The sequence below is a fragment of the Callospermophilus lateralis genome, chromosome 9 (assembly GCF_048772815.1).
Source record: "Callospermophilus lateralis isolate mCalLat2 chromosome 9, mCalLat2.hap1, whole genome shotgun sequence".
Taxonomy (NCBI): Eukaryota; Metazoa; Chordata; class Mammalia; order Rodentia; family Sciuridae; genus Callospermophilus; species Callospermophilus lateralis.
The window spans coordinates 97,321,039-97,347,524 of record NC_135313.1 but is presented as its reverse complement, the minus strand read 5'-3'; the positions used below and the strand labels follow the sequence as shown (position 1 = coordinate 97,347,524).

Genomic DNA, 26,486 nt, shown 5'->3' with positions numbered 1-26,486 from the left:
CTTCCTTTGCCTTTTTTCCCTGTTCTAGATGTTGACAGACTCAGCATCGAGGGAGGGAGGCAAGGTCTAAGTCGCCACCCCTTCCAGCTGCCCGTTTACTGCTGCCAGACAGTCACCTCAATAAGAAAAGAATACCAAGTAGCTTCTTCCCCTAGCCACTCCAGCAGACTCCTTGAGCTGGGAAACCAGAACGTGATTCAACCTTGCATCCCTCATGTGGTCCCACTCCAGTCCCTAGCAGGGTACTCTGCACACACTAGACATTTAAATTGTTTTCCTTCGATAAATTAGTGAACAGACAAAGATGATACAGCACACATGGAGTCCATTCCAAACCACCACCCTTCAGAATCATAAAACACATTATCCAAATCTCTTTGATCGTGCCATCTATTTTAAAATAAGGGAAAAAAAAAAGAAAAATTATCCCCCCAAAAAGGTATATAAAAAGTAAAGGCTAGAGCGAAGTGGGAGGATAAATCACAGTCAAGTATGTTGTCTGGAAGTCGTAAAGCGTGGCCCAAGCAGGCAGGTGGAAGAGCGGTAATGGATGGGAGCCTGATCCGTGCGCCTGCCGCGCTGTGGTGTCTGCATCCCCGCTAATGCACAGCGCAAGGTGGCTGTAAACCGGTAATGCGCACTCACCCAACAGCAGAAGCCCAGCCTTTAAAAGCAGCTGTGCCTGCAGTGGTTTTCACAAGGCACGGATGGAGTCTCTCGCAGGCAGCTGGGCTGGTACGCATGGGAGGAATAACAGCTCCTGCGGGAATTCTTAGCCTTTTAAAGGAGTTGGAAATCGCTTTACAACAATTGACTCCCTTCACTTTGAAGGTTGGGGGGAAGGTGGCATTGATCCCCCTCATCACAGATTCCTAGAAGTGTTTCTAATAGTGAAATTACCTCATCAGATCCTCCTTGAATTTGGGAGAGGTCATATTAGGCTTGAGGTCTTGGTTCTGCCATTACCAGTCATGTGACCCAGTACAAGTTGTTCAGTTTCCAGGACTGGAAATTGGTGCTGGCCGAGTTGGCTATTGGAAGCCAGGTCTGACTATGACAAAACCCATGCTTTCTTCTAGCACTTCTGCCTTTATAACTGTGCAAGTTCTTTCTAAGCCGATATTGACTTAGCAGTCACTGTCTGTGATTTAAATGGGGAAGAAAGATACAAACATATGAAAAATTAAATAACTATCAATGCAAAATGACATATCCTAAGACCTTACATGAGTAGATGGCAAAGGAATGGTAGAGACAGTATTTTGAGGCTTATTTAAACTGTCTTTACCCTTGGCATAGAAAATTCACTTTGTCAATAGAGATAACTGTACCAGAAGTGACCCTAGGGACCTTAATATAGACTTATTTTATTACAATAGGAGTATAAGTGAATTGGCACACTGTTCAAAGGAACATAAGCAGCTCCCCACAGTGATTTCAGTTCAATTAAGCTCAGTATTGACAATCTGTAGACTTCCCTTCCTTCCAAGCATTGCGATAGAAAAAAAAAATGCAGTTTTTTTTTTCTGGCTCTATGTGCAGAATGAGGTCTTATTAATCAGTCATTTCTTGTTTCTGTTTTTTTTTTTTTTTAACTTTCCTTGTGTTTGTTCTTCCTTCTGAGTCTTGATTCCCATGGCAACAATGGAACAGTATACAGGATCTGTAATTACTATTTATTAATAATACTGATCACAATAATAATACCAATCAGATATAATGAGAGAAACAACTTGAAAGAAAATTGAATTGTGGTTCTGTATGTAAACAGTTTACAATTTCTGAAATGAGAGGCAGAGGAACCTGGTAGGTTACCGAGAGACCCACTATAGAGGGGTGTCAGAGCACTTTCCTGGGGTGATGAGCAGGGAAGATTTCTCCACAAGGATGATGATACAGAATGTTCCAGAATATTTATTCATGGCTATTCTACTAGTTCTTTGTGAAACCTCTTTTAGTTTGATCCTGCTATATTTGTTGTTGTATGTATGTGTTTTGATTTTGTAACTTGAAATGTCATTTAAATTTGCACCATTATATAACACATATATAGAAGAGCTGCTTTGGAAATACTGGAACTAACAGCCTGAGATATTGACATTGCCATATATGTAACTTCCTCCCCCAAATGATAGCAAACTTTTGGAGGAATTAGATGGTGCCTTATACTCCTGTACTCTAGTGGCTAACATAGCACTAATGAGGTAGAAACCTGAACAAAAGAATGAAGGACACATTGTAAATCTTACACCATAACATAGTCTGTGGGGGGGAAAAGAAGATCGAAAGCTGAAAGTCCTAGAGTACCTTGAGGAATGTTTTATTGGTCTACATAATATTGCATGGTCATATCTATGGAATAGTGCTTTGCTATATGATGACCCTTATCCTGTGACTTTTTCATACATAAAGCTGGCATGATAGCTGGCTCATGACATCATTCACTCTCAAACCAAACCATTGGGATGAATGTTACCTTATAAAAGCAATTTTTGAATATATAATAACAGTTTCTTTAAGCTAAGTTGGATGTTTAGTGAAGTGACCCTATTTCCTTCTTAAGATAATAATGAATAAGTAGATTCCTGTATGTTCAAAAATCTCCTAATGCACTCCTCTCTTAAGCAAAATGAATTGGTCTTAGTTAAACACACTCACATGCCTTTGAACAGTAAGAGATATGAATCTGTGTTTCTAATCATGGGATTGAATAGCAGCAGACACATCAGCCTACCAGACTGATGAAAGAGAATGGACAGGATAGTGCAATGTAGAATTGGACAGCAATATTTTTTGAGGTTTCTGGATCTGAGCTCTTAAAAAATAATTCTGTTAAAAAAAATTTCAGGAAATGTAAGAGACACCAATAAATAGACATATGATGCTATTCCACTGTTTATGGATAATTGAATAAGGTAGTAATAATTTATTGTGTACAGCAGCAACTATGCTTCAAGAAATTACAATCCATGTTTCTTGTTAACCTGATTTGCAGAATATGCTTCCCACCACTCAATTTCTCTAAGGAATGACATCCAGCTCCTCATTCTGATACAAAGTTCTAATGTGTAGATTCTCAGCTATTGAGCACCAGATAACCTGTTATGTGTTCCTGTGGATCATGGCACCAAATCATGATGTTACTATCAGGAATGGAAATGTTGATTATCAAAAAACCTCATCTTCTTTGTTTTTGTGTTTATTGGTGATTTTATGGTGCTGTAGGTAAAACCCATAATTTCATACATGCTAAGCAAGCACCCTACTGCTGAGTCACATCCACAGTTCAGTAACCTTGTTTTCCAATGAAAATATTTCAATGATGGGCCCAAAATTACTGCCAAGGATGAGAAAGCAGATTCCAACTCGGATAGGCTTATTTCTCAACCAGGTAATACTTTTCTCTATTACTGGTTGAGGAAACAGGGCTTAAGAGAGAATAATTTGACCATGGTTGGTTAACCTGGAAGCATTGAGCTAGCATACACAGAAAGATTTTCTGGCTCTAGAACCCAACTGTATCTACTTATTTCCATTGTCCATTGAACAAATCAATTCCCTTGAACTTTTAACTTCATGGATTCAGTTTTAGTTAAAGGTAAATAAGATGTAAATCCTTATATGGTTCCACTTGGGAATGAATCTTCCCTCCTTCTCAGCCTACCAGACTGTTGCAAATGAATCCAGCTCATTTGGAAATCCCTCAGAGCTAAACTTCTCTAGCTAAAGCTATCCTTTCCCATCCTAAGCCTGGCATCAGCAACATCAGTCAGCAAAGCTGACTTTTGCCATGGTGACATGGGTATGCCTGGCTTCCCAATATTTATCCAGGTTGCAGGTATTAGTGTGCATAGCTATAACATAGCTGAAAAAAAAATAGAAAGTGAGATAAAACAGGATTAATCACCTCTGTATTTTCAGTTTTAATCTTTTTCCAGAAGCAAAAGTATTCAGAGAACATAGGGTAGCTTTGAAAAGAAAGCCACTATGACGTTTTAGGTTTGAAACAATCTTCTTTCCTCTTCTCCTGCGTCCTGTGCTTGCAAGTAGGGCTTGAGATGTGTATTAGGTGAATTGTGGGATATGTTTTGAAGTTCTAAATTTTCTCTTGCTTTTCCCCCACATATTTCAGGTACTTAAAAGTGCTTGTTAGTGATTGAAATATTAAAGGCAAAATTCACCCTTGCAAGCCAAAAGGTGGAGTTATCAATGTTATAAGTGGCCTTAAGACAAAACTTGAATTCCAATATAACTTCCTTTTACTTCTTGCCAAAGATAAAATATGATTTTGGCAAAATCAGTTGATGGGTACATTCATCAGTTAGATGAATGGATGTATGAGTATGAATACTTACACTTAGATATGTATGAATATGAATACTTAGAAGGAAAATATAAATACATGCAATTTAATGATGTTCACATTTGTATTTCAGCTTGGATACATGAAGAATAGGGAATGGATGGATAGATGGATAGATAGATAGATAGATAGATAGATAGATAGATAGGTAGATAGATAGAAATAATAGTATCTAACTACTTTCCTTATTTTTAATCTTTACCTATCTACCAGGGAATCTTTGAAATGAAAGCTTGTAAATGGGCTTGAGGTTTCAAACAATCATCTCTCCTCTTGTCCTTCACAATATGTTTGAATTTGAGGCTTGTGGTAGATGTTTGCTAATGAAGGAATAACGTGTTTTAAATATCCTGGAACAAAGCAGTAACACATCTTCTGTTATTATAGACTAGACATGGTTTTCCTTTTATTCTTCTTGTAAGCATAAAGGCTATTTCAAAACTGTGCATCTTTATTCCTCCCTTTATATCATTTCAGTATTCAGTGATAAGTTTTCTTTGCTTATTTTATCAATATTTGTCTAAATGGTTGCCAAAATCTTTTGAAGTTTTAGATTAATTACTTTTGTTATAATATTATCTTTACAAATAATAATCATGTCCTCTTATTATTTTTTAAAGTGAAAATCTGATAACATTGACTGTTTTTGCATTTTAGAGAAAAAATGCAATCCTGGCTCAGAGAAACATTCGGGAAGTGTGGGTTATCAAACAGACTTAAGATGTGTCAGACTGTTTGAGCATGATTTAATTATATGGTCCAGGAAGCATTTCTTTTGTAGAGTTGGAAAATGCTTTGGAAATAATTAAAACTGAATCTTTTCTTTCTACTTTTAATATGTTGAAAGTGAGGAATAGGGAGATGAAATAACTTGTTCCAAGTCATGTACAGAAGATGGTAGAGGAAGAAGTAATCTAAGGTTCCCAGGTAGTCTCTTCTGCGTTTTTTTTTTTTTCCTGTTAAATTCTGCCAATAGTCCTCACCCTGCTTCTAAGTAGTGAGGACTAATAAGTAGTGATACTTTGAGCATGTTTGCCAGTCATCTGTGTCTGGTAGATATGCCTTGAGTTATTTCCTTACTTTAAGGACCTTAGTTTACCCATTTTTAAAACTAAAAGGGTGGGAAAGGGGAAAAAAATGATTTCTATGTTAGATTTCTTTTCAGCTCTGAGAATCTATGAAGAGTAATGATGCAATTATGTGGGCAAGATTCTCATATGACAAAAGCTTTTCAAGTCTTCCGATTTCCTCTTTTGCTTTGTGAGGATGTTCAGAATTAAATTGCATGTCCAAGTGCAGTAAATATTTGCCCAGGTTACTGTAACAGACTGTTAACAGTCTGAATGCCTCCAGACAGTGCCTTATAACTACATTTTTTTTTTCATATTAACAACCCTGAAGCCTGTGTTGCAGGTGTTACTGTCCTGATTTTGTTGTAATTGCTCTCATCTTAACTGACTATAACCTTGAACTTCAGGACGGTGAGGTGACTGATCCAAGCTCTTTGTTGGCAGAAATAGGTTTCAAATGCAGATCTCTAAACCTCTAAAACCCAAATTTCTCTCTCTTCTCCTTGGCTTCCATGTTTTCCTGTCTTATTGTTTCTCTCTGATTTAGAGATCTTCATCTCTGTGTATTTTTTATTGTAAAACTTTTAAATTATTTTTGTCCAATAGAGGTAACATGGAGAATGAATAATTAAAAACTACAATTAAGCACCTGCACACGCAGCGTTGATCACATCGTTTCAGCCTTCTTAATGATGTTGTACTTTACAGATGCTTGTTATATATATGTCTTATTTTTAAACAAGATACTGACAGCTTTTTGAGAAAATGATCTATGTTGTCATTTCATAAAGGATATAGTGCAACAACTATTTGCAGCATTTACATTGAATTAGGTATTATAAAAATCTAGAAATGATTTAAAGTCTATGGGTGGATGTTAGTGGGTAATATATCAATACTACACTTTTTTAATAAAAGGGTCTTGAGCACATACAGATTTTAGTATGGTATTCTTGAGGATATCATGAAACCAAGTCCCCTCTGATGTGGCAATAAGACTCTATTATTAATTTTAAATGACATAATGGACATTTAAGGCTTTGTATAAAGCCTGTGAATGAGAACTTCAAAAATTTAGCTATTTAGATAATTTGCTCTGACACTAAGTCTGAGGAACAAAAACTCTCTGGTGACACTCTTCATAAGAAAAGAATTCAGGTAGTGTTTACTTGTTGCACTTTGCATGGGATGGTGATAAAGAGTTACACATTTAGTGACTCATTTATACTCTTTGCTTGCTCTTCTTTTGACCTTCCTTGTAATGTCTCTTGCTTTGGGTTATTGTCTGAGCAGAAGACAAGATCTGGATGTCAGTACAGCACAACAACACAGAGCTAACCCATGTGAGGGGTGCCAACGCAGAGAAGCCCTATGCCATGGCCTTGGACTACGGTGGCAGCATGGAGCAGCTAGAGGCTCTGATTGACGGCTCCGAGCACTGTGAGCAGGAAGTGGCCTACCATTGTAGGAGATCCCGCTTGCTCAACACGCCTGGTAAGTCTCACCCTGACCTTGTGCTTCTTCATAGGCCAAAGTGGGAGGTGGCCTCAGTAGAACAGATGAGTCTCCCAAACCCAGAATATTAAAAAAAAAAAAATAGGTGTTTATCCAAAGGGGCTTTGTAGTTGTAGTTGTTCACTCTCCAGAGAGAGTTGCAGCCAGGAAAGGACTGATTGTCTACAAGCATTGGATTTGATATACAAGGTATGATCTGGGTGAGTTCTATAGCTTCACAAGGTTCCCCCTCATCTCCAAAAAGAAAATGTGGACAACATCCTTCCTGTAACAATGGTGAGAATAATACAGAGCTTCTTGAGAGAAGAGGCACTGAAAGAGAACATTTGCACTAGCCTTCTTGGTGATGATGGTAAGAGATGCTCTTTCTGAGAGAGGGCATAGAATGTGATGGGGCATCAAGAATCTCAGCACATTTATCCAAGAGTGATGAGCTACTCCTGGTGAAAAGATGCACACAAGAGAGCATTGTTAGGCAAGGATGCCAGCAACACCGGCAGAGAGCCATGCTCGGTGTTCACAATAATTATGTTACCTGAAAAGTGCAGACCTTAACAGAAATGACTCCTTTAAAAATAATTTCATTTTAGCAAAAAATCGACCTATTCTTTTTAGTTCTTTTTTTGTCTGTGGTTGATTTATTTTTTCTTTTAGAATGAATGATTTACTTAGTTATTAACATGTTTTAAAAAGTAAAGAGAAAAGAGAAAAAGTCTAGAACTATTTACCCAAACCAGCTTCTTGCAAAATGTCAAGAGGAGTCTGTCATCAGTTTGTGCATGCCATGGGAATAAAATAAGACCTGTTTGGGGGAATGTCAGTCTATCATGTGTTTCAAGGCAGCAAAAGCCCACAAGGTTATCAAGAACCCTCCATAAAAGGGATATCATAGTTCCTAGTCTCAGAAGCTTAGAATTTGGTGATTAGAGGTAAAGAATTTCAAAAGGGTGGAGGAAAAAAAACACAGTGAAATGTCAACAAAGGGGAAGAAAGAGAAGTCTAACTAAAACAATGTACTGCCTGGCTGATCTAGAATCTTCAGGGAAGATGATGTTCCACATAAATGAATTTTCCAGATAACTGTCACTTATCCTTTTAGGCACCAAAAATCTTTTCAAAGAATTTTTAACTGTTTGAAATGAAAATCTTTCTCAAATGGATTACACGCTCCCTTGCCTTCTTAAATGGAGAATTCTGAACATAAAATGTAACCTTTTCCTGATGACTCAAGATCATCATTGTGAAAATCAATTATTGTACTCTCCTTGGATGCAGTCATACTTGCAGAGCTGATTAGATTGTAGGCACCTATTGGTGCCCCTTTTAAGGATCCTCAGACATAGTACCCTGTGGGATTCAATGTTTATTCATATCTCTCACCCTTGGATGTCAAGGCTGCACCTGCCAATATCAGCATTTTGTCAAAACATTTATCTCCAGAAACTACTCTACCTACTTTAGACTGTGTAGTCTCTAGTTATCTAAGGATTAGGTTTTGGAGAATTACAGGGAAGATGAGAGCATGCTCATTCTAACTTTGGAAGGTCCTTTAAAATACTCATTCTGTGATATCCAGTTGGTTACACCACTCTGTGTGTGTGTGTGTGTGTGTGTGTGTGTGTGTGTGTGTGTGTGTGTGCTTCCAAAGTTCAACTGTTTTAAATTCTCTGAATAGGAAGGTATGGATTTGGTAGAAGCCTTACTGGGAGTGAGGACTTGACTCTTGTAAGTACCTCGCGCTAACCGATTGCGCCACTGGAGCTCCGAGGAGGACTGGATTCTGTTCTTATCAGTCCTTGTATAAAATGCTCATTTTTGATAGTTCACTTTTACCACCTAAAAAATTTACGTTTCACCTGAGCTCTTAAGCCTGGTGAAAGAGCTGAAGGAAAGATCTAGTACACCCTCCTTGTTCTAGGCCTGGTTTGTGTTAGGTGTCCAGCAAAAACTAAGGTCCACATCATTCACATCTTCCATCCCAGCATGGAAGGTCCAAAATCTGGGTCATAAAGGAGAATTTTATTTATATTCAAATTGTGAAAATAGAAAGAAACATGTAATAATTATATGGTGACTGACTTGATTAGGAAACTCATACGTGCAGACAATCTCAACTCATGGAGATGACTTCTGTACCATTCTGGCCTGCATCCTTCCAAGCAACTTTCCATGTGTGTATTCACAGAAATATGTCAGAATAAAGTATCAGAGCTCGATGCTTTTTATTAGGTCTCTTTTTACCCATGGATTTTGAATCAAAGGAGGGAGCTAAAGGAGGACCCTGGGCACAGATGCAGTATTTCCTTTGTCCTGGAGGGTTGGCTTGAAGATTGCAATATGGGTACTTATGTCCTTCAGCTTCCACCCCCAGACTAGCACTGCTAGTGGTAGGGCCATAGAGCACTCATGCAGACAGCATCATAGAGAAGTGGCCCTCGCCTCACACTCCCACTACTGGAAAAGACACCATCGGGGCACATATATAGAGGAGCTCGCCTTGTGAAATAGGTAGAGACAAGGAGAACAGTGTGCACAAAGCAGCCACATGGATCCTAGAGCCAGTGCCCAAGGAACACAGCTGCAGGAGCTTTCCCCTGGAATCCCTCAGCCGTAAGCACTCCCATCCTCAGAGAAAAAGCCAAGGCCAGGAGATAAGAAGGATGGAGATACCTCTCCTTTCTCTACTTGCAAATCTGGAAGCATTAGGCAAGTTTCTGCTTTATCCATTAATTCAGGACGCATTCAGCAGAGATTCCCAATCGTGGGGTACTGTTTTACAGCCTGTATTTGTCACACAAACTCACACTTTTTCATATCAACAAATAAGATTTCAGATCATGATTTTTATTAAGGGAAGAATATTCCCTTATATGGATATACTCCAATTAACAAATCCCCTATTTGGACATGTACTTTACTTTCATATTTTAAAATTAATACCAGTAACACTACAAGAAAATTTGCATGTAGATCTTTATGAACATAACTGATTATCTACTCAAAATTTATTCCTTAAGGTACCATTGCCAGAGCAGAAAGTGTGTGCATTTTTAAGGCTTTTGCCACAGTGACTTCTGTAACACATCAGGGTTGTGCCAATTTATACTCACAACAACACTGTAAAATTAGGAGCCCATTTCCCAGAAATAGTTATTATCATTTTACTTCAACTATGTCTAATCTGATAAATGTAACGGAGCATCAAAGACAATTATACATTTTTGTTGTTGTTCTTAATTTTTTAAAAAACAAAAATGTTAATTTTAGGAGATTTACCATAGCTTTTGGGCTGCTACTACTAGTACTTAGAATTAGTAGAAGCTAAAAAATATTCTAAGTTATGGTTGCAGGTGGATTTAAATCAATAAGAGGATGACTTCTTGCCATAGATTCCTTTCCATGGTATACGTAATAGATAATTAAAGGGAGAAAATAAAGAAAACAAGATGAGAGAAAGGTAAGAGAATATTCAAATGACCATCAATGACAGAGGTTTCTTCTGCCTCGGTTATGTGTGGGGTACTGTATAATCATTATCTCTAACCCAAACAGACCTGCACTGTGTAATTCTCCCCGTCTGATAGTTCAGAAAATAAAATCCAGGAGGATTTTATTATCTCCTTCTTATCTTCGGGAAAGAAAATGCTTGCTCAATGCCACATAGCTGGGAGGGGACAAGTGTCATTCTGGCACCTATTATGCTTGAAGTCAAACTATGATGTTTCTTCTTGCACTCTGCAAAGCTCCAAAAAGCCGAAAGTTATAAGGAAATGAGGAATGCATAGGAATTGAGAATTTGCATGAATTTCCTAATTGTGTCGAAAAATAAGGGTGAAGAGAGAGAAGAATTGTCAAAGTAGTCTCCAGCAAAGCTATCTAGTTGAGTGCGTGGCCTGAAATTGGGCAATTTTTTTTAATTTTTTTTTTTTTTTGCAGCATCAAAGGGTTTGCACTAAGCTAGCCAAGATGCAGCAGCTTCTACGTTCACATCCCCTTCGGGGGAGCCCTGTGAATACCACATCCTCAGAGTCTGCTGTCTTTTAATTCCAGTTGTTGTTCGGGTTTCCTTCATCTAGAAGCAGGCAGGTAGAGAGAGAAGACAAGCGAGATAAGGTCATGCATGGTTCACCACTGTGTCTTTTTCATTCAGTGTGTGACTGAACCATGACACTGTCATTTTCTGACAGATTCTTCAGATATTCTTCCCCAGAGCTACTGATAAGTACCAGCCAATTGGAACGTGTCATGTGTCTCTTTAACTGGAAGTGTATTCTGAAAACTCTGGAAAGGAATAGAATTCCAAGATGTTGATCGAAGTTTTTGTTACTTGAGGGAATCTTTATGTTATTCCCGTTTAACTTTGTTTTTCTTCACTGTGATTGCTACTTCCTACCCTGCCCTTTATGTAGGCCCTGAAACTCTGCTACAGAGCAACTTCCAAATCCAGGCCAGGAATCACTAACCTATAAATGCTTGGCAGCTCCTTGTCACCTCGGGAGGAAGTGTCCACTTATCCTCAGGGAGGGCGCCTTGGCCTTTCCTCAAGTATCAGTAGCTATGTAGGAATTTTCCTGAGGTCAATCTCCTGAAAGCAGTATGTGATAAGGATAGGAAATGAAATAGAACCCACTTGGAAAAGATTTGCACAGAGAACACAAAAATTAATATTGAGGCCACAGTCAATTAGCTTTATAGTCTATCATTTCCCCCTAGATGGATGACAAAATTGAGAAGGACATAGGAAGGTGTTCTCATGGGGAAGCCTTGTGCCAATATCCCTGGAGGGAATGAGCATAGAAAGTCCTGCCTAGCTTCAAATTCTCTTCCAATACTTGCTATGTGTTTTAGTCAGCTTTTTGCTGCTGTGACTAAAGGACCCAACCAGCACAATTGTAGGGGAGAAAAAAGCTTTTTTGAGGGCTCATAGTTTCAGAGGTCTTAGTCCATAGAAGGTTGGCTCCATTTCCTGGGGCTCAAGATGAGGCTGAAAATCATGACGGAGAGTGTGGTAGAGGGAAGCAGCTCACATCATGGTGATTAAGAAGCAAAGAGATTCAAGGACAATCTCAGAAACTTTCCCCCAAATGTACTTTTTCAAACGCCTTCATCACAGGAGTACCAATTGCATGTTATGACTTCAGGCTGTTGCTGTATTTATTTTGGACAATTTGACTAGGAAAGCCCAGGTCACTCCTGGCAATGAGGATAAGAAGAGAGAGTCAGACAAATTTCTGAAAAAGCATGTAGGCTGATTATTCTTTTAGCTGTCTAATTCAGTGTCTGACACGGGTAGGGACTGAATAGATATGGTTGAATGAATTGAGGTATGGTAGAAATAACTTCTGGGTGATTAATCTCGTGGTAGTAGTTTTGTTGCACTGTGTACTGTATACATGGTGTGTTGGTTTTTCCCCAAAGGGACCTGGATCCCAGTCCTAGTTTTGTCACTTTGTAGTTCTGTGACATTTGACCAGACACTTTCACTTCTCTGGAGCTCATTTTCTACTTGTGGAATGTGAACAGCAAAGCTGTGCTTCTCAAGTACATGCTTATCATTTGCACTAAATGAGATATTGGACATAAAGGTGACCACCAGAGACCCTAAGGTGCTCTACAGATATAACCATCTTGAAAGCCCTGGGCTTTGTAGAGGATTGTGTGAATTGATGTGCTTTGATCAAGGCATACATCTTGTTAGGTAAAAACCGAAAGTAAAACTCATATACTTAAGATATGAAAATAAATATAGTATATTGAAAATAGTATATTCAAGTCAGTAGGGTAAAGTAGGGAAACACGATTCTGCTCTGCTCAGAAAATATGATTCACTGACGTAGTCAGATGATATATTTAGTATTACTGATTATTTTCCCCATTGTCTGAATGGCTAGACCACAAAGGTGACTTGGCAACCTCCTTCCATTTGACCTTTCTGGATCCATGAATATCAGTGGATTCTCCCACTCACCTACCCAGGTCTGAACATCTAAGCAGCACCATTTACAGAGTTGCTTTCCAGAGAACTGAGAATGCCATTCATATCCAAAATTTCTTTCTTAAATATCACCATTAAGTTTTTTTTTAATTTTACATTAAATATTGCTCTCTGTATTCAGTTTAAGAATATAAATGCTGTCAGAAAACATAGTCTGAGAAGTTTCTACTGCCTTAGTGGGAATTTGTTCACTATGAACGTTCTAGAAAGGGAGAGAGAACGGAGTGACCTGATTTAAATGGGGTCCTGAGAAAAAGGAGCCTGTAGAACGTTCAGAGGCAGAAGGGGACCGTAGGGGAAGGCTGACGCGGGAACAGCTCTCCAACTGCACAGTTTCACCCAAGGAGCTCTGAAGCTAGGTATTCCCTTGTCTTCTAAAGACAATTATTCTTCCTTTGGCCTTTCACTTATTTATTCTTGGGATAAAAAATATCAAAAAAAAAATTGAATCAGTTTCTCAAAGAAATATCTGCACCCCTGCGCTCATGACATTATTCATGACAGCCAAGGTGTGGAAACAACACAAGTGCCCATTAGAGATAAATGGATTTAAAAAAAAAAAAAAAAAAAAAAGGTGTGTGTGTGTGTGTGTGTGTGTGTGTGTGTGTGTGAAAGAAGGAAATCCTGTCATTTGTGACAACAAAGATGAAACTAGAGGACATTAAGTGGAAATAAACCAGACAAATGATCTCAGTTATATATGGAATCTAAAATGTCCAACTCGTAGAAACAGAAAGTAAAACAGTAGTTCCGGGGACTGGCGAGTGACGGGAAGTTAGAGAAACATTGATCAAAGGATGCAAACTCTCAGTTATAAGATGAACAAGTACAAGTTCTGGAGGTGTAATGTACAGCACAGGTGGTGAGGGAATGTTCCTTAATTTGATTGTTTTGATCATTTCACAACATGCACGTGTATCAGATCATCATGTGTTGTACATTGAATGCATATGGTTTTTGTCAAATAAATATTTTAAGAGAGTATTTAAAATAATGAAGCAGAGAGACTCCACTCACCAGATACAAATATATACCCCAAAGCCATGCCCCAATTCCCATCTCCTACAACCACACCCTACCACCTCAGTTACTCCCATCAGGGATCAATTCACTGATTAGGCTAAGGGTATAACTCAGTCATTTCGTCTCCAAAACTTCTTGCACTGTCTCACATGTGAGTTTCCAAGAGACATCACAACTAAGCCGTAACACTATGCTACACAGAATGTACCTGCTAGATATACTCATTGGAGTATCAATATATGTGTCCTTTTGCCATTACCACTGTTCCTAAAGTCTACTTGGGGTAACCTCCCCAATAAAGCTATAGCTCTTCAAGGTATAGGAAAGAAATCAGTATTGAAACGTGATTTTGATTTTGAACATCCCCTCAAGGCCCATATGTTAAATGCATGGTCCCCAGTGCTATAGCTATTAAAAAGTATTGGAACTCATAAGAAGTAGGGCCTAGTGGGAGATCTCAGGGCACTGGAGGCATGCCTTTAAAGGATACAGTAGGCCCTGGTTTCTTCCTCTTTTTTACTTTTCTTACTTCCTGTCCTGAGCAGTTTTTCTGCCCTATGGGTTCCCAATCTGGGTTCAAAGCAAGGGGGTTAACTTCTCATGGACTGAAACATCCAAAACTGTGAGCCAAAATAAACCTTTTCTCTTCGTAAGTTGATTATCTCAGAAATTTGTAACAGGGAAGGAAAGCTGACTAACAGCACATGAAGCCATTGGAGATTCAGACTCCATAACTTTGAAATCTAATAGCTGTAAGACAGTCTGAGCTGCAGTTTACTTTGGTTTTTCTGAACAGAAAGCATTTGCAGAGTAAATCAGTCATGCAAACAAGATTGCTGTGAGGATTGTTTAAGTTCTTCAATAGAGCTAAGAATCCAGTGCCCTCCAGCACTTCAAAACCTCTATTTGCCTACAAGTAATGGGTGATTCGAAGTCATTCCTGTCCATTTGTTCATGCTGGTAGAGGAGTGATTTTCACCTGGATTCAATTGCTCTACCTGATCATGTTCTAGTGGAATTTAAAGGCAAAAAATCCTATTCTTTAAAAGTATCCTAATATTCTCAATTCTTTCCTTTTTTTTTTTCCGATTATTTATACTTTAGTAAGCATGCAACTAACTGGCTATATACATAAAAAATACATAAATAAAAACTATATTTTATAGCCATATATATTCTATGTGGCATTGTATTATAATTTGTATTTATAGGTTCTATATCTTCAAATTCAAACAACTGTGGACTGAAAATATTTGAAAAAAATGCACCTATAGTGAACATGTAAAGACTTTTCCCTTGTCCTATTCCCTCATCCACAAAGTATAACAGCAACTTATATATTGTTTACATTGTGTCACATATTGCTCTGTGATTTTAGGTATACAGGAAGATGCAATTATGTGCAAATAGCATATCGTTTTGCATAAGGCACTTGAACATCCCTGGGTTTTGATATCTCTGAGGAGTCCTGAAAGAAATTACCTGTGGGATCCTGAGGAATGACTGCACATGATTTATATACTGTTATACCATATACATCATGTAATGGCATATATACTCATAATAATTTACTTTTTGAATGTCCAAGTAGATCTTAAAATGCATGTGTGTATATATGCATTATAGACATTTCCAGTATTTAACTCCTCATGCTTTCAAAACTAATGACTAAGTTCAGAAATCTAAGTAAGGAATTGTGATGAAGAAAAGCCTAATTACTTCTTAGAAATGGAGCAGCACATCAAGGTACTCTGGAGTTTCCTACACTGAAAACTGTTTATCACCACTCTTTGTACCAAATAAGATTAATTAACAGAATTTACATTTTATTTCATGCACTAAGTGTGTGTTGAGTATTCATCCAGGTTTCAGGCACTATTCTAGATGGTGGGAATAAAACACTGAAAAAACAGGGTTCCTTAGCACATCATTAGAGTTGCCATGACAGAAACACACCACACACACACACACACACACACACACACACACACACTCCCTGTCACATACACTCAGAGTCGCTTCACAAAAACAAAGTGAGGCAATGAAGTCCAGAAGACTAAGATTGGAGAGTGGGCAGATATGGAGGGCTGCATTTCAGAAGGGGTGGTGAAAGGTCTCCTCTTGCTCGGCTGCTAGAAGGTTCTGCAGCTGAGCCCCATGGGTGCAGGAGGGGGTTGCAGGAGAGCACATGCCTCACTGGGGCTGAGAGTTCCAGCTTGAGGAACAGCATAAAGGATATTGTAGCTAGAGGACTGGGAGGCAGGAACGAGGGTGGTAGGAAAATGAGACAGTGGGGTATCCAGAGATCATGCAAGGCTTCAGACGGTGTAGAGAAGTCACTGGAGCATCTTGAGTCTTAATGTTTTTAAATCTTCCTATTTCAAATCCAAGATCTGGTATCAGTTTATGTGAGTCACGTTGAACTACGTATCCATATTTGCTAAGCAAGTGGACATTTTGGGTCACTCCCTCCCTCTGCCTGGTGAAATGGAAACAGCTTTGAGCTCCCTGAGGACAGACACATGTTCCCATGGAGAGGATCTCAGAATACCACTCCATGTTCAGGGAAAAGCTCAGTTTTAGAGTTTGCCTCTTCCTGGCTTCTGGGCACACTTGCTTTCTAAAATTCACTTGTTTATAAATGAGGTGTTATCTACCCCTTGTAATACTACTGAGCATGTTAGAGTCAAGTCTAGCTCCTTCCTGTCATCAGCCATCCATCCAGATTCACTCATCCATCTAGTCTTCTTATTTAAATAAAGGGTACTGTCATCTGCTAAGTTTCTTAAGGTGGAAAAAATAGGCCTTTTCTCCTCCTCACCATCTCCATTCCATACAACAACCAATGTTCAAACTCTCCAAACTCTTCTTTAATTCTTCTGCTACCCACTATCTTCAAATTCCCATCTTTTCCGACACCGAAAAAGCACAATAGATTCCAGCTTCCTCTCTTATACCAATCTGCCCCCACTTCTTACCTTCTAGCCAAAGTGATGATATTTTCAAAATGAGTTTATATTACCTGGTTTCAAGCCAGGTTATATAAATAAAATAAATAAATAAAACCCAGACTCCTTCCTGTGGCCTACATAGCTTTGCCAGATGGACCCCTTGCCAGCCCCTCTCTCCAGCTAAGCCACTACACTTGACCTTACTTCCTTTGCCTCTGTTCCTGGTAAAGGTTGCCTCCTCACCTCTTAGAACTGATGCGTTCTGATGTGACTTATGTGAGTCCCATGTGTTCTCTCCCCTCAGAAGCCTCAGTGTTCTCCCCTTGTTTAGTTTTGTCTTGTTATTTAACCCTCAACTCAAATTTCACATTCAATTGTAATATCCACTCCATTACTCTTTGACACTCCATCCTATTTTCATATTCTGCCTAGAGATGATTACTATATAGCATTTTCTTCCTGTTTATTTATTTCCTAATCAATAGAATGTAAGATCCAGGAAAAAAAAAGGACCTCTTTTGCCTCATTATTTATTTCCAAACTGCTTAGACAGTACCAGGCACACTGGGAATTTTTAATAAATAATCGCTGAATGAATAACAGGGTCATTCTCAATTAATAATAAGTATCACTTGCTTCCTATTCATATTATGTCAGAGGACGAGTGATAAAATAAGTGCATTTGGCTGAGACTCCTGCCCTGGTGCTTGTGGGTGGGTAGCAGATTCACAGGGTGGAAACTGCTGGCCTGGGAGGTGGGCATTGCTGTCTCACTCCTGGCTCTGCCATTGACTCTCCATGACCTTGAGCAAGTTACTTATATTTTATGGGTCTCAAGTTTCTCCTCTTTAGTGGTGGAGGTTATATTTGATGTTCCCCGAGTGTCCTTTCCACCCTGACACTTACTAACCAACCAAAGTGAGTGAAAACACATGTCAGAGTTTATTACTTTCCTGTCACAGTAAGGAACCAGAGAGTTTGGTAAAACAAAGGAGGAAAAGAAAAAAGACTTTTGAGAGTCTTTAGCCTGTGACAAATGACTGATGGCAATGGGTTTTATACCTTCAGACACTTGATCGCCTCTGAACAGACTTTCCATGTGGTCATACTGATTGATTAGAAATTATAAAACATTGCCAAGGTCATAAGTTACGAATAGCAAGAAACATAGGACTGTGAAGTAGCTTAGTGGTGGAGCATTTTCTTAGAATATGTGAGGCCCTGGGTTCAATCCCTAGTTACCCATCCCCCACACACAGACACAAAGAATAGAAAAAAAAAATTCCTTACCTTGAAGTATGTATATTTATCTATGATGATATTTATATTATAAACACATCTGGTAAATTCTGGAGTAGATATGGAAATTAAGTTTTGTGGACTTGCACCGATGAGGCTAATGGGTCTACTCAGACTTTATGCTCTTGGTAGATCTAGGGCTGGCACTGGGTTTCACTAGCACCATCCCAAGGAAAACGTAGCAGAGCAGTGGTGACAGGTTCTGCTGGGTTCAACCTCACTCTTAATCAAGCACTTGGGTGACTGCTGTTGACCATGTGATCTTAGATTCATCTCCAAATCTCAGTTTCCCCATTCGTAAGAACGAGGATGGCAAAAATATCACTACTCACACCCACATCACTGGCAGGACAGGAAATGTTGGGAAATTATAGTCTTTATGACTTCAGCTGTCAGTTAACCTAAATTTGTGGAGATGAGAGAGTTATCTTTCTAAATATAATTTTCACTGTCCTCTTGCTTTTTCTGAGAAGAGGAAGTGGGTGAACTATGGCATTTTTATTTCTTCATGCTTTCTTCAGTATGTGCACTTGCACGTGTGTATGTACACACACATAAAATCTAATGAGAAATACAAAGCAATGGTTTTCCATCTGGTGATACTGATTTTGCAGAGAAGGTAGGCAACTTCCTAAGATTGGCAAACCCACCATTTCAGTATGGTACAGTGAAAATGACTGGGGCTCTAAAGAAGAAAAGTAACTACTTTATCCCACTCTGCCACTTGTCAGGCATATAACCAGAATCTCTGCATCTAATTTTCTCATCTGCACAATAAGTAAATGTTGTAACTAAATTGTAGATTTTTTTTTCAAGGATTCCAAATAAGTATGGGGAAAAGACTCACCGCAGAGCCCATATTATTTCAAAAGTTTCTGCCCTGGTAGAAACATTAGAGATTATATGAATGCTAGAGAAGTGTAAAGTACTCTGGAAGAGAGAAAATATTTACAGTTAGGTGAATCCCAGAGGTCTTTTGTGGAAAGGCATCCCATTTTTAACTTAAGGTGGGTAAGAGTCACTCTGTGTTGAAGCAAGTGATGGGAAAAGTTATGGAGGGAGGTCAGTGTGATTCACTTTGAGGGAGTGGACGAGAATTCCTGGGAAGGAAGAAAGTGGGGTTGTTGCTGGTTATTTCAGATAAGTAGACAGAGAGGACAGAGAGAAGGAAGGGCAGCATGGAGCAGGGGTGGACAATGGTAGCCCTTCTTTGTTTTAGATACATTACAGTAGGCTTCTGTAGAAACCCACCTCCTTGATCCTTTCACTCAGTGGATAAACACTTAAGGTGGATAGTGATGCCACAGAAAATCAACCAGAACTGACTGGAAGGAGACTAGAGACTGGTAGAGGAGTTAGCAAGCCTAGGAGTCTAAGAAGAGATGAGGAGCATGAAAAAAATATAGAAATGGATAATAAAGACAAGAAAAACACTTAGATGGGAGCCCCAGTTTTATCTGGTGAGAGAGTGTTCTCAATGGAGAAAGAAGACTCTACCATAATGTTGTCCAGTTGGAAATATAGTTCAGGCCACATGGCAATTTAGAATTGTCCAGTAATCACAGGATAAATTTAACAATAAACAAGTTAAATTAATTGTAATAGTATTTTATTTCAAAATATCTAAAATAGGATTCTTTTGACATGGGATTAGCAAACTGAAGATAATCAAAAGCTATTTTACCCAGGCACAGTGGCATGTGTCTATAATTCCAGCAGCTCGGGAGGCTGAGGCAGGAGGATCACAGGTTCAAAACCAATCTCAGCAACTTAATGAGGCAATGAGTAACTTAGCAAGATCTGTCTCTAAATAAGACATAAAAAAGGACTGGGGATATGGCTCAGCAGTTAAGCATTCCTAAATTCAATCCCTGGTACTAAAACCAAAACAAAACAACAAAGAAAAACTATTCAAATATTTTACATTTTTTATGTTGAATTTGCTGTGTATTTTACATCTACAGCACATATTATTTTATATCAACCACATTCATTATCTGAATAGTCATATGTGGCTAGTGGCCAGCAGGGACCACAGATATCTTTAGTCCTGAGAAAGTGTGACCCTGCAGGGGCAATTTGCAGAAAGATCCAAGTCAGGAAGCTGAAGGAAGATTTGAATCTAATAGTAAAGAAGTTAACAGATTTTATTTTATTTTATTTATATATGACAGCGAAATGCATTACAATTCTTATTCCACAAATAGAGCACAGTTTTTCATATCTCCGGTTGTAAACAAAGTATATTCACACCAATTCATGTCTTCATACCTGTAATTTGGATAAAAATAATCATCACATTCCACCATCATTAATTGCCCCCTGCCCCCTCCCTTCCCCTCCAGCCCCTCTGCCCTATCTAGAGTTCGTCTATTCCTCCCATGCTCCTGCTCCCTACCCCACTATGAATCAGCCTCCTTATTTCAGAGAAAACATTTGGCATTTGGTTTTATGGGATTGTCTAACTTCACTTGGCATTATCTTCTCTAACTCCATCCATTTACCTGCAAATGCCATAATTTTATTCTCTTTTATTGCTGATTAATAGATTTTATACTGAACACACTGATTTTGAGAGATAGGGGATAGTTAGGACAGGAGGCTAAATTAAAGCCTGAGGTTAGAGGTCAGAGGTGACAAAGTGGATGAGAGACAAGAGTTGGAAGGTCAGAGACAGCCAGGTCCTGCTTTTCAGGGAGCAACTGGGGAAGGAAAAAGGGCTACAGAAGAAAGTTGTAAAAACTGAGAGTAGAGGGCTGGAGATGCAATAAAGAACCCTTGGAAATGCAAACAGTGACCAAGCCTTGAAGTTCACCTGGTTGAAGAAAGAAAAGATTCTGAGCAGTAGCCTCAGAAATGCATCCAGGGATCTCCCCAGCTCCAGGGATGGCTATAATTAAGATCCAGAATATTTCTCTCTGAGCAGTGAATATGAAAGCACAGAGGTGGTCTAGAGCCCCTGAAGCCAAGTGTCCAGGACCAACCAGCAGAGAATTAAAACCATACCCCTACCATTTAAGATTGTCAAAATACACCTCCACCAGTTGTGACAACAGATGCCATGAGCTTGCACTGAGTAAGATAGGCAGCACCAAAGTAAGATAGGGAGATGCACATTTATCTATATTTTATGTTTGTATTATATCAGTCATAACAGTGTTATATTTTTAAAGCCATTAAAGAATAGTTTTATTAGTCCAGTATTATAAAGGAGGAGATAGAGATTATAAAGTAAATTGCCCAGGTTTTATAGGAATGACACAAATCCAGGTAGATCTAACTTCAAAGTCACAGACAACTGTCAGGAAACAATGGAAACAAAGCAGGATCAAGTTAAAGCCCTCGAATCCAAATGTCTTTTCCAAATATCTTTCTTTTGTCTGATGTTTCTATCTAATGAAAAGAGGTGTGTTTATCAAAGAGAACATGTTCATAAATGGCCTATACAATCATGTATATGCATATATAATAAGCACATACTTATGCTTGCCTGCATATGATATGTATAAATATAAATATATAAGTTTATGCATTTTACACATAGGTTTTTTTTCCTCTAGATTCTAAATCCCTAAGTAGGGGAAAAGCAATAGTAAAACTGTTCACATTAGCATAGCATTTGAATCCATCACTGCTGTGTATCACACCTTGTGATTAAATATTTTCAGAATTCCTTGTATAGACAAATTATACAACCATCTCAATTACTCCCTACAGTCCCATGAGGTATTGGGGATTACCAATGAGCAGACTGAGGGTTAAAGAGATAAAATAACATGAAAACTACATGACCCCAACTGTAACTGTGGGGTTAAATCCAGTTTCATGGGCAGGTAAAAGTAATCCTTGCTTGAATCCTCCAGGTCACTAGCTCCCCAGATGACAAGGGACAACATGTTCGGAACTGAGTCAAGCCTAGACTGGATTGTCTCTTATTATGTAGATACAGTCAGAATCCACTCAAAATCTATCTGGGGAATCATTTCACAAGATGCTTTCCAAAATAGAAAACTAATTCTTTTGGGAAATACGTCACTGTCAGGGAAAGGAAGTCAGATAAGGAGAAAATCAGAAATGAAGTTGCTGATGCTATTATGATCCATCTATGTATTCAGCAGAATTTTTGGATTGGAATTTAAAAAGAAGATGTAAGGATAGTGGAGCAGTTGCAGAAACTACCATGAGAGGAGGGAGTTGTGGATGGAGGGCAGGTGAGAAAGAGAGAGAAAAGAGAGAGAGAGAGAGAGAGAGAGAGAGAGAGAGAGAGAGAGAGAAGGGGAGGGGAGGGGAGGGGAGGGGAGGGGAGAATAGAGGAGAGGAGATGAAGAGGGAAGGGAGGAGCATGCAAGAAGGAAGGAATGCAGGTTGGGAGGGAAGGAAGGAGAAACCTTTTGGAGAACTGCCTCTGAATTATGACCCTGTGCTGTCTCATTTTTCATTGTCAGTGAAATTGAGCAGATTCTCAACATGGAGGCATGATTTTGGCCACATACCCTTGTTTCGTTTTCCCAAGGCCTTGAACATATTGATGATGAGAAGCAAGTGAGAAGCCAGAGTCCATGACAATGGACCCAACTATTCCAAATGATACCATCCCACAATGAGTTATTTTTTTAAAAAAGGGCATAGGAACTCTGGGTTGGCAGTTTTTGTTGGCAGCTGATATACAAATGGCATGGAGGGGGGCATAGGAACTCTGGATTGGCAGTTTTTGTTGGCATGGATTTTCATGAAGGTAAAATTGAAATGAGAATTCCATTTCCAAGTGAAAATCTTCCAGGTCTGCAATTTCTTCAAAAGAGCAACTGAGTCATATTTATTTTTTGAGACTTTTAATACCACACTTAGGAACTGGCACACAGTAGGTGCCAAAAAAAAAAAAAAAACATTTTTTATACGTAAAAATCATGTGAGACCATGGTAAAATAAATTTAAAAGATAATAATCAGCATTCCTATATCAGATAAGCAAAGCTAAATTTTGCTGGAATTCCAACAACAAAATAGAAATTCAGAAGATGTCAGTGGTTTAAAATGACAAGATTTCACTACTTACAGAGACCAGCTATTTATTATGGATTGGCTGGAAGCTCCTTGTTATATCTTCCCCCTCTAGCACCCAGAGGAATGCAGTAAATTCTCTCTCAAGTGCTACTAGTCAGCATAGCAGAGGACAGGTAGACTCTGAAATGCCTCCAACTTGCTGTAGCTTTGGGGTGACCTATCACATTTCTGCTTATAACCCGTTGTCCACAATGAAATACATTCTATACCAAGGGGACCAGGCAGTATGGTTTTATCAAAATAATCAGTGCATAACCTCAGTGATCATCAGCCATTTAACAAATGAACAAATACAGAGAGAAAAAAATTAAAATCAGAATTAAATTAAAAGGCATATTTACAATATTGAGTTTACTTCTCACATACTATTAAAAAAATCTATGTGTGTGTGTGTGTGTGTGTGTGTGTGTTGTGTGTGTGTGTGTGTGTGTGTGTGTGTGTGTATTAATGGGGATGGAACCCATGGCCTTGCTCATGCTGCTTTAGTACTCAACCCGGAGCTTCATTCCATCACAACAAAAGTGTATTTTTTTTTAATGTAGAGCACACCGAAGAAAGATATGAAACACCTCTAAAGTACTATCATCAAGCTATTTTTAAACCTGTAAATCTATTTGTAGATCCTAATGTAAGCATGAATATGTATGTCCTCAATTTTAGTTTTAACTAAAATCAAATATTTAGTTCAAGTCAAAATTGGCTTTACTATTTAGGCAATATTATAATCGCTGTGGTAGTTTATACTAATGTCAACATAAACTGAAAAGTTAATGTTTGGAAAGGATTATTTTATTGCCTTTTTTTGGGAAATCAAAACAAATTTCCAAAATTATCTTTTTAATAGTCACAGAAGTCTAACATACGTGTGTATAAAACTATTTATGTATGCTTGTATTTGTGTGTAGCTAATAAACACTACTTATCTTTTTGATTCCCATAGACATCCCATTGAATATGGCTTTTGTAAGCTTGTTGCCTGGGGATTTTGATCATCTGTGTGTATCTCTGCATATACGTGCAAAACTCAACATCCACTGTTGACATATTTTTTCTCATGGTCTGAAAGTTGTCCCCCTCTCTGGCAGTGGAAGAGCTGATAAAGCAAAGGGTACCAGATAGCCTTGGCCATTGAGGTCTCTTTCCCACAGTGGCCTTTTCTCCTGCTGTGTATTTGATCTCTGAAGGAGGTGCATTGATTTCCCAAGACTTTCAAGATGTTATGTGAACTATATCAAAGAACCAGGGAGACTCTTACCTTGGACAATAAAATTCAAGTAGTTCCCTTTTGTCCACAAGGGACATGTTCTGAGCTTCCCAGTGGATGACTGTAGTATAATGTAATAGTTTGGTCCTATTTTATTATATGCATATTTTATTATGTATATATTTTATTATATATATATATATAATGCACATTATATAATGTATTATATAAATATACAGTATTTTCCCTATACAAATAAACATACCTGTGATAAAGTTTAACTTATAAATTAGGCACAGTAAGAGAGTAACACATGAATGAATATTAAAAGTAGGAAAATGTACTCAAACTGCAATAGTTGCAGTGATATTGGACCTGGCTACTAAGTGACTACTGGATGGGTAACATATATACCTCACAAAGGGATGATTTGCCTACCAGAGAGAATGTGCAAGATTTCATCAAGCTATTCAGAACAGTGCACAAATTAATATTTATAAATTGTTTGTTTCTGGAATTTTCCAGTTCACATTTTCTAACCTTGGTTGGATTGATGGTGGGTAACTAAAACCTCCCAAAGTGAAACTGGTAAACGGGGGATTACTGTATGCATTTTATAGCAGCTTGAGGTACTTTCTGAGAAAAGTTTGAAGAATCATCTTAAAAGGACTGAATATTTAGTAGAAGTCCTTCGATACAAGGAAGAACTTTAAGCATCTTGGCAGCTAGGAAAGATTAACAAAGGAAGAAATCTGAAGAGCTGGTCTGGTGCAGTTTTGACTGCAGGTGATTTGAATGCGTCTCTGTAGGATCTGTGTTCTCTGCTAAGAACATTCCAGAGTTGATCAATTACACCAGAAAAGAACTCCTACTTCCTGCTGAATGGAGTTTGCTGGCTGTGAGCTGCTCAGAGAGTTCTTTAAAGTAGAAGTGTGTGCTTTGGCTGCCACAGATTTCTTTGTTTCCGTGATTTGATAAGCTGGTCTGTGGTGTCTTAGAGCTAATCCTGCAGTTTGAGGGCATCTTTGTCACTGAGCATCTTTGTTCACATATGCAAGTGAGCTGGGTCTCACCTGCTGGGTGGTGTTATTTTGGGCAAGGTAAGCATAGTGCCTCCTGCAGTCATTCATCACAACCCACTGGTCTTTGGTAGGTGTGTTCTTTCCTGCCTTGGGGCAATGCTAATTTCATTTCTCATCCTTCCTCGCCATGCCTGAATACACAGTTTACCTAAAGGTTAAAAATTATGAGTCTAATTAAGAGGATGGAGCAATTCTACTACATTAACATTAATCCTGCGTGGAGAGTACTCCTCATGGCTTCATTTTTTAAGCAGTAGCCATTTCCATCTCTATTCTCTTTACTATTTTTTTTCTCTCTGCATCACTTAATGAAGATCTAATAATAATGGCCATATGTTCATGAAAGAGAAAAAACGATCATTGTTCCTGCTTTTCTTTCTCATTTCCCCACCTAAGGTTTGTTAAGGGCAGTATCCTTAAGACAGGTTTGCTCTGCTGATCAAAGGCAGTCCTTGGGGAAAGAAGCTGAATTGGATGGGGAAATGTCAAAAAAAAAAAATTTTGCTGCAGAAAAAATATGATGGAACTTGCTCATCAAATGATCAAATGTGAACTTTTCTTTTATCTTGGAATTGAAAGGTCATTACAATAGACAGTGAGTTTTATAAAGGTTAAATGTAAGTGACTGATGGTGATGGATCAGGGAATTCCCTGGGCTTATAACACTTTCTGTTATAATCTGTCTTGGCCTGCTTGAATTTATGCACAACCATTAGAACCTCCCACCCATCAGTTAAACAGAAACATCCATGGGGCATCAGGGACTCCCATAGTTTGCAAGACCAGAAGTTCCACTCAGTTAAGGATTTCCCTTTGGATTTTTACTTGGGAGCTCTTCTGAGAGGGGCAAATGCAAAGTAGCTGAAAGATTTTAAGCAACTAATTAGAAAGTTTGAGAGCAATTGTTTAGCATGATATGCA

General features: G+C 38.5%; 1 protein-coding gene across 3 annotated transcripts in view; it reads left to right on the top strand.

Annotated features, from left to right (window-relative positions):
* Cntnap5 (contactin associated protein family member 5) overlaps positions 1–26,486 on the top strand; it is a 791,405-nt gene that overhangs the window by 534,651 nt on the left and 230,268 nt on the right. For all 3 annotated transcript variants that reach the window (XM_076865870.2, XM_076865869.2, XM_076865868.2), the window contains exon 13: positions 6,727–6,927. In XM_076865870.2, the coding sequence (XP_076721985.1) occupies positions 6,727–6,927 (201 nt within the window). The remainder of the gene's footprint in view (positions 1–6,726; positions 6,928–26,486) is intronic.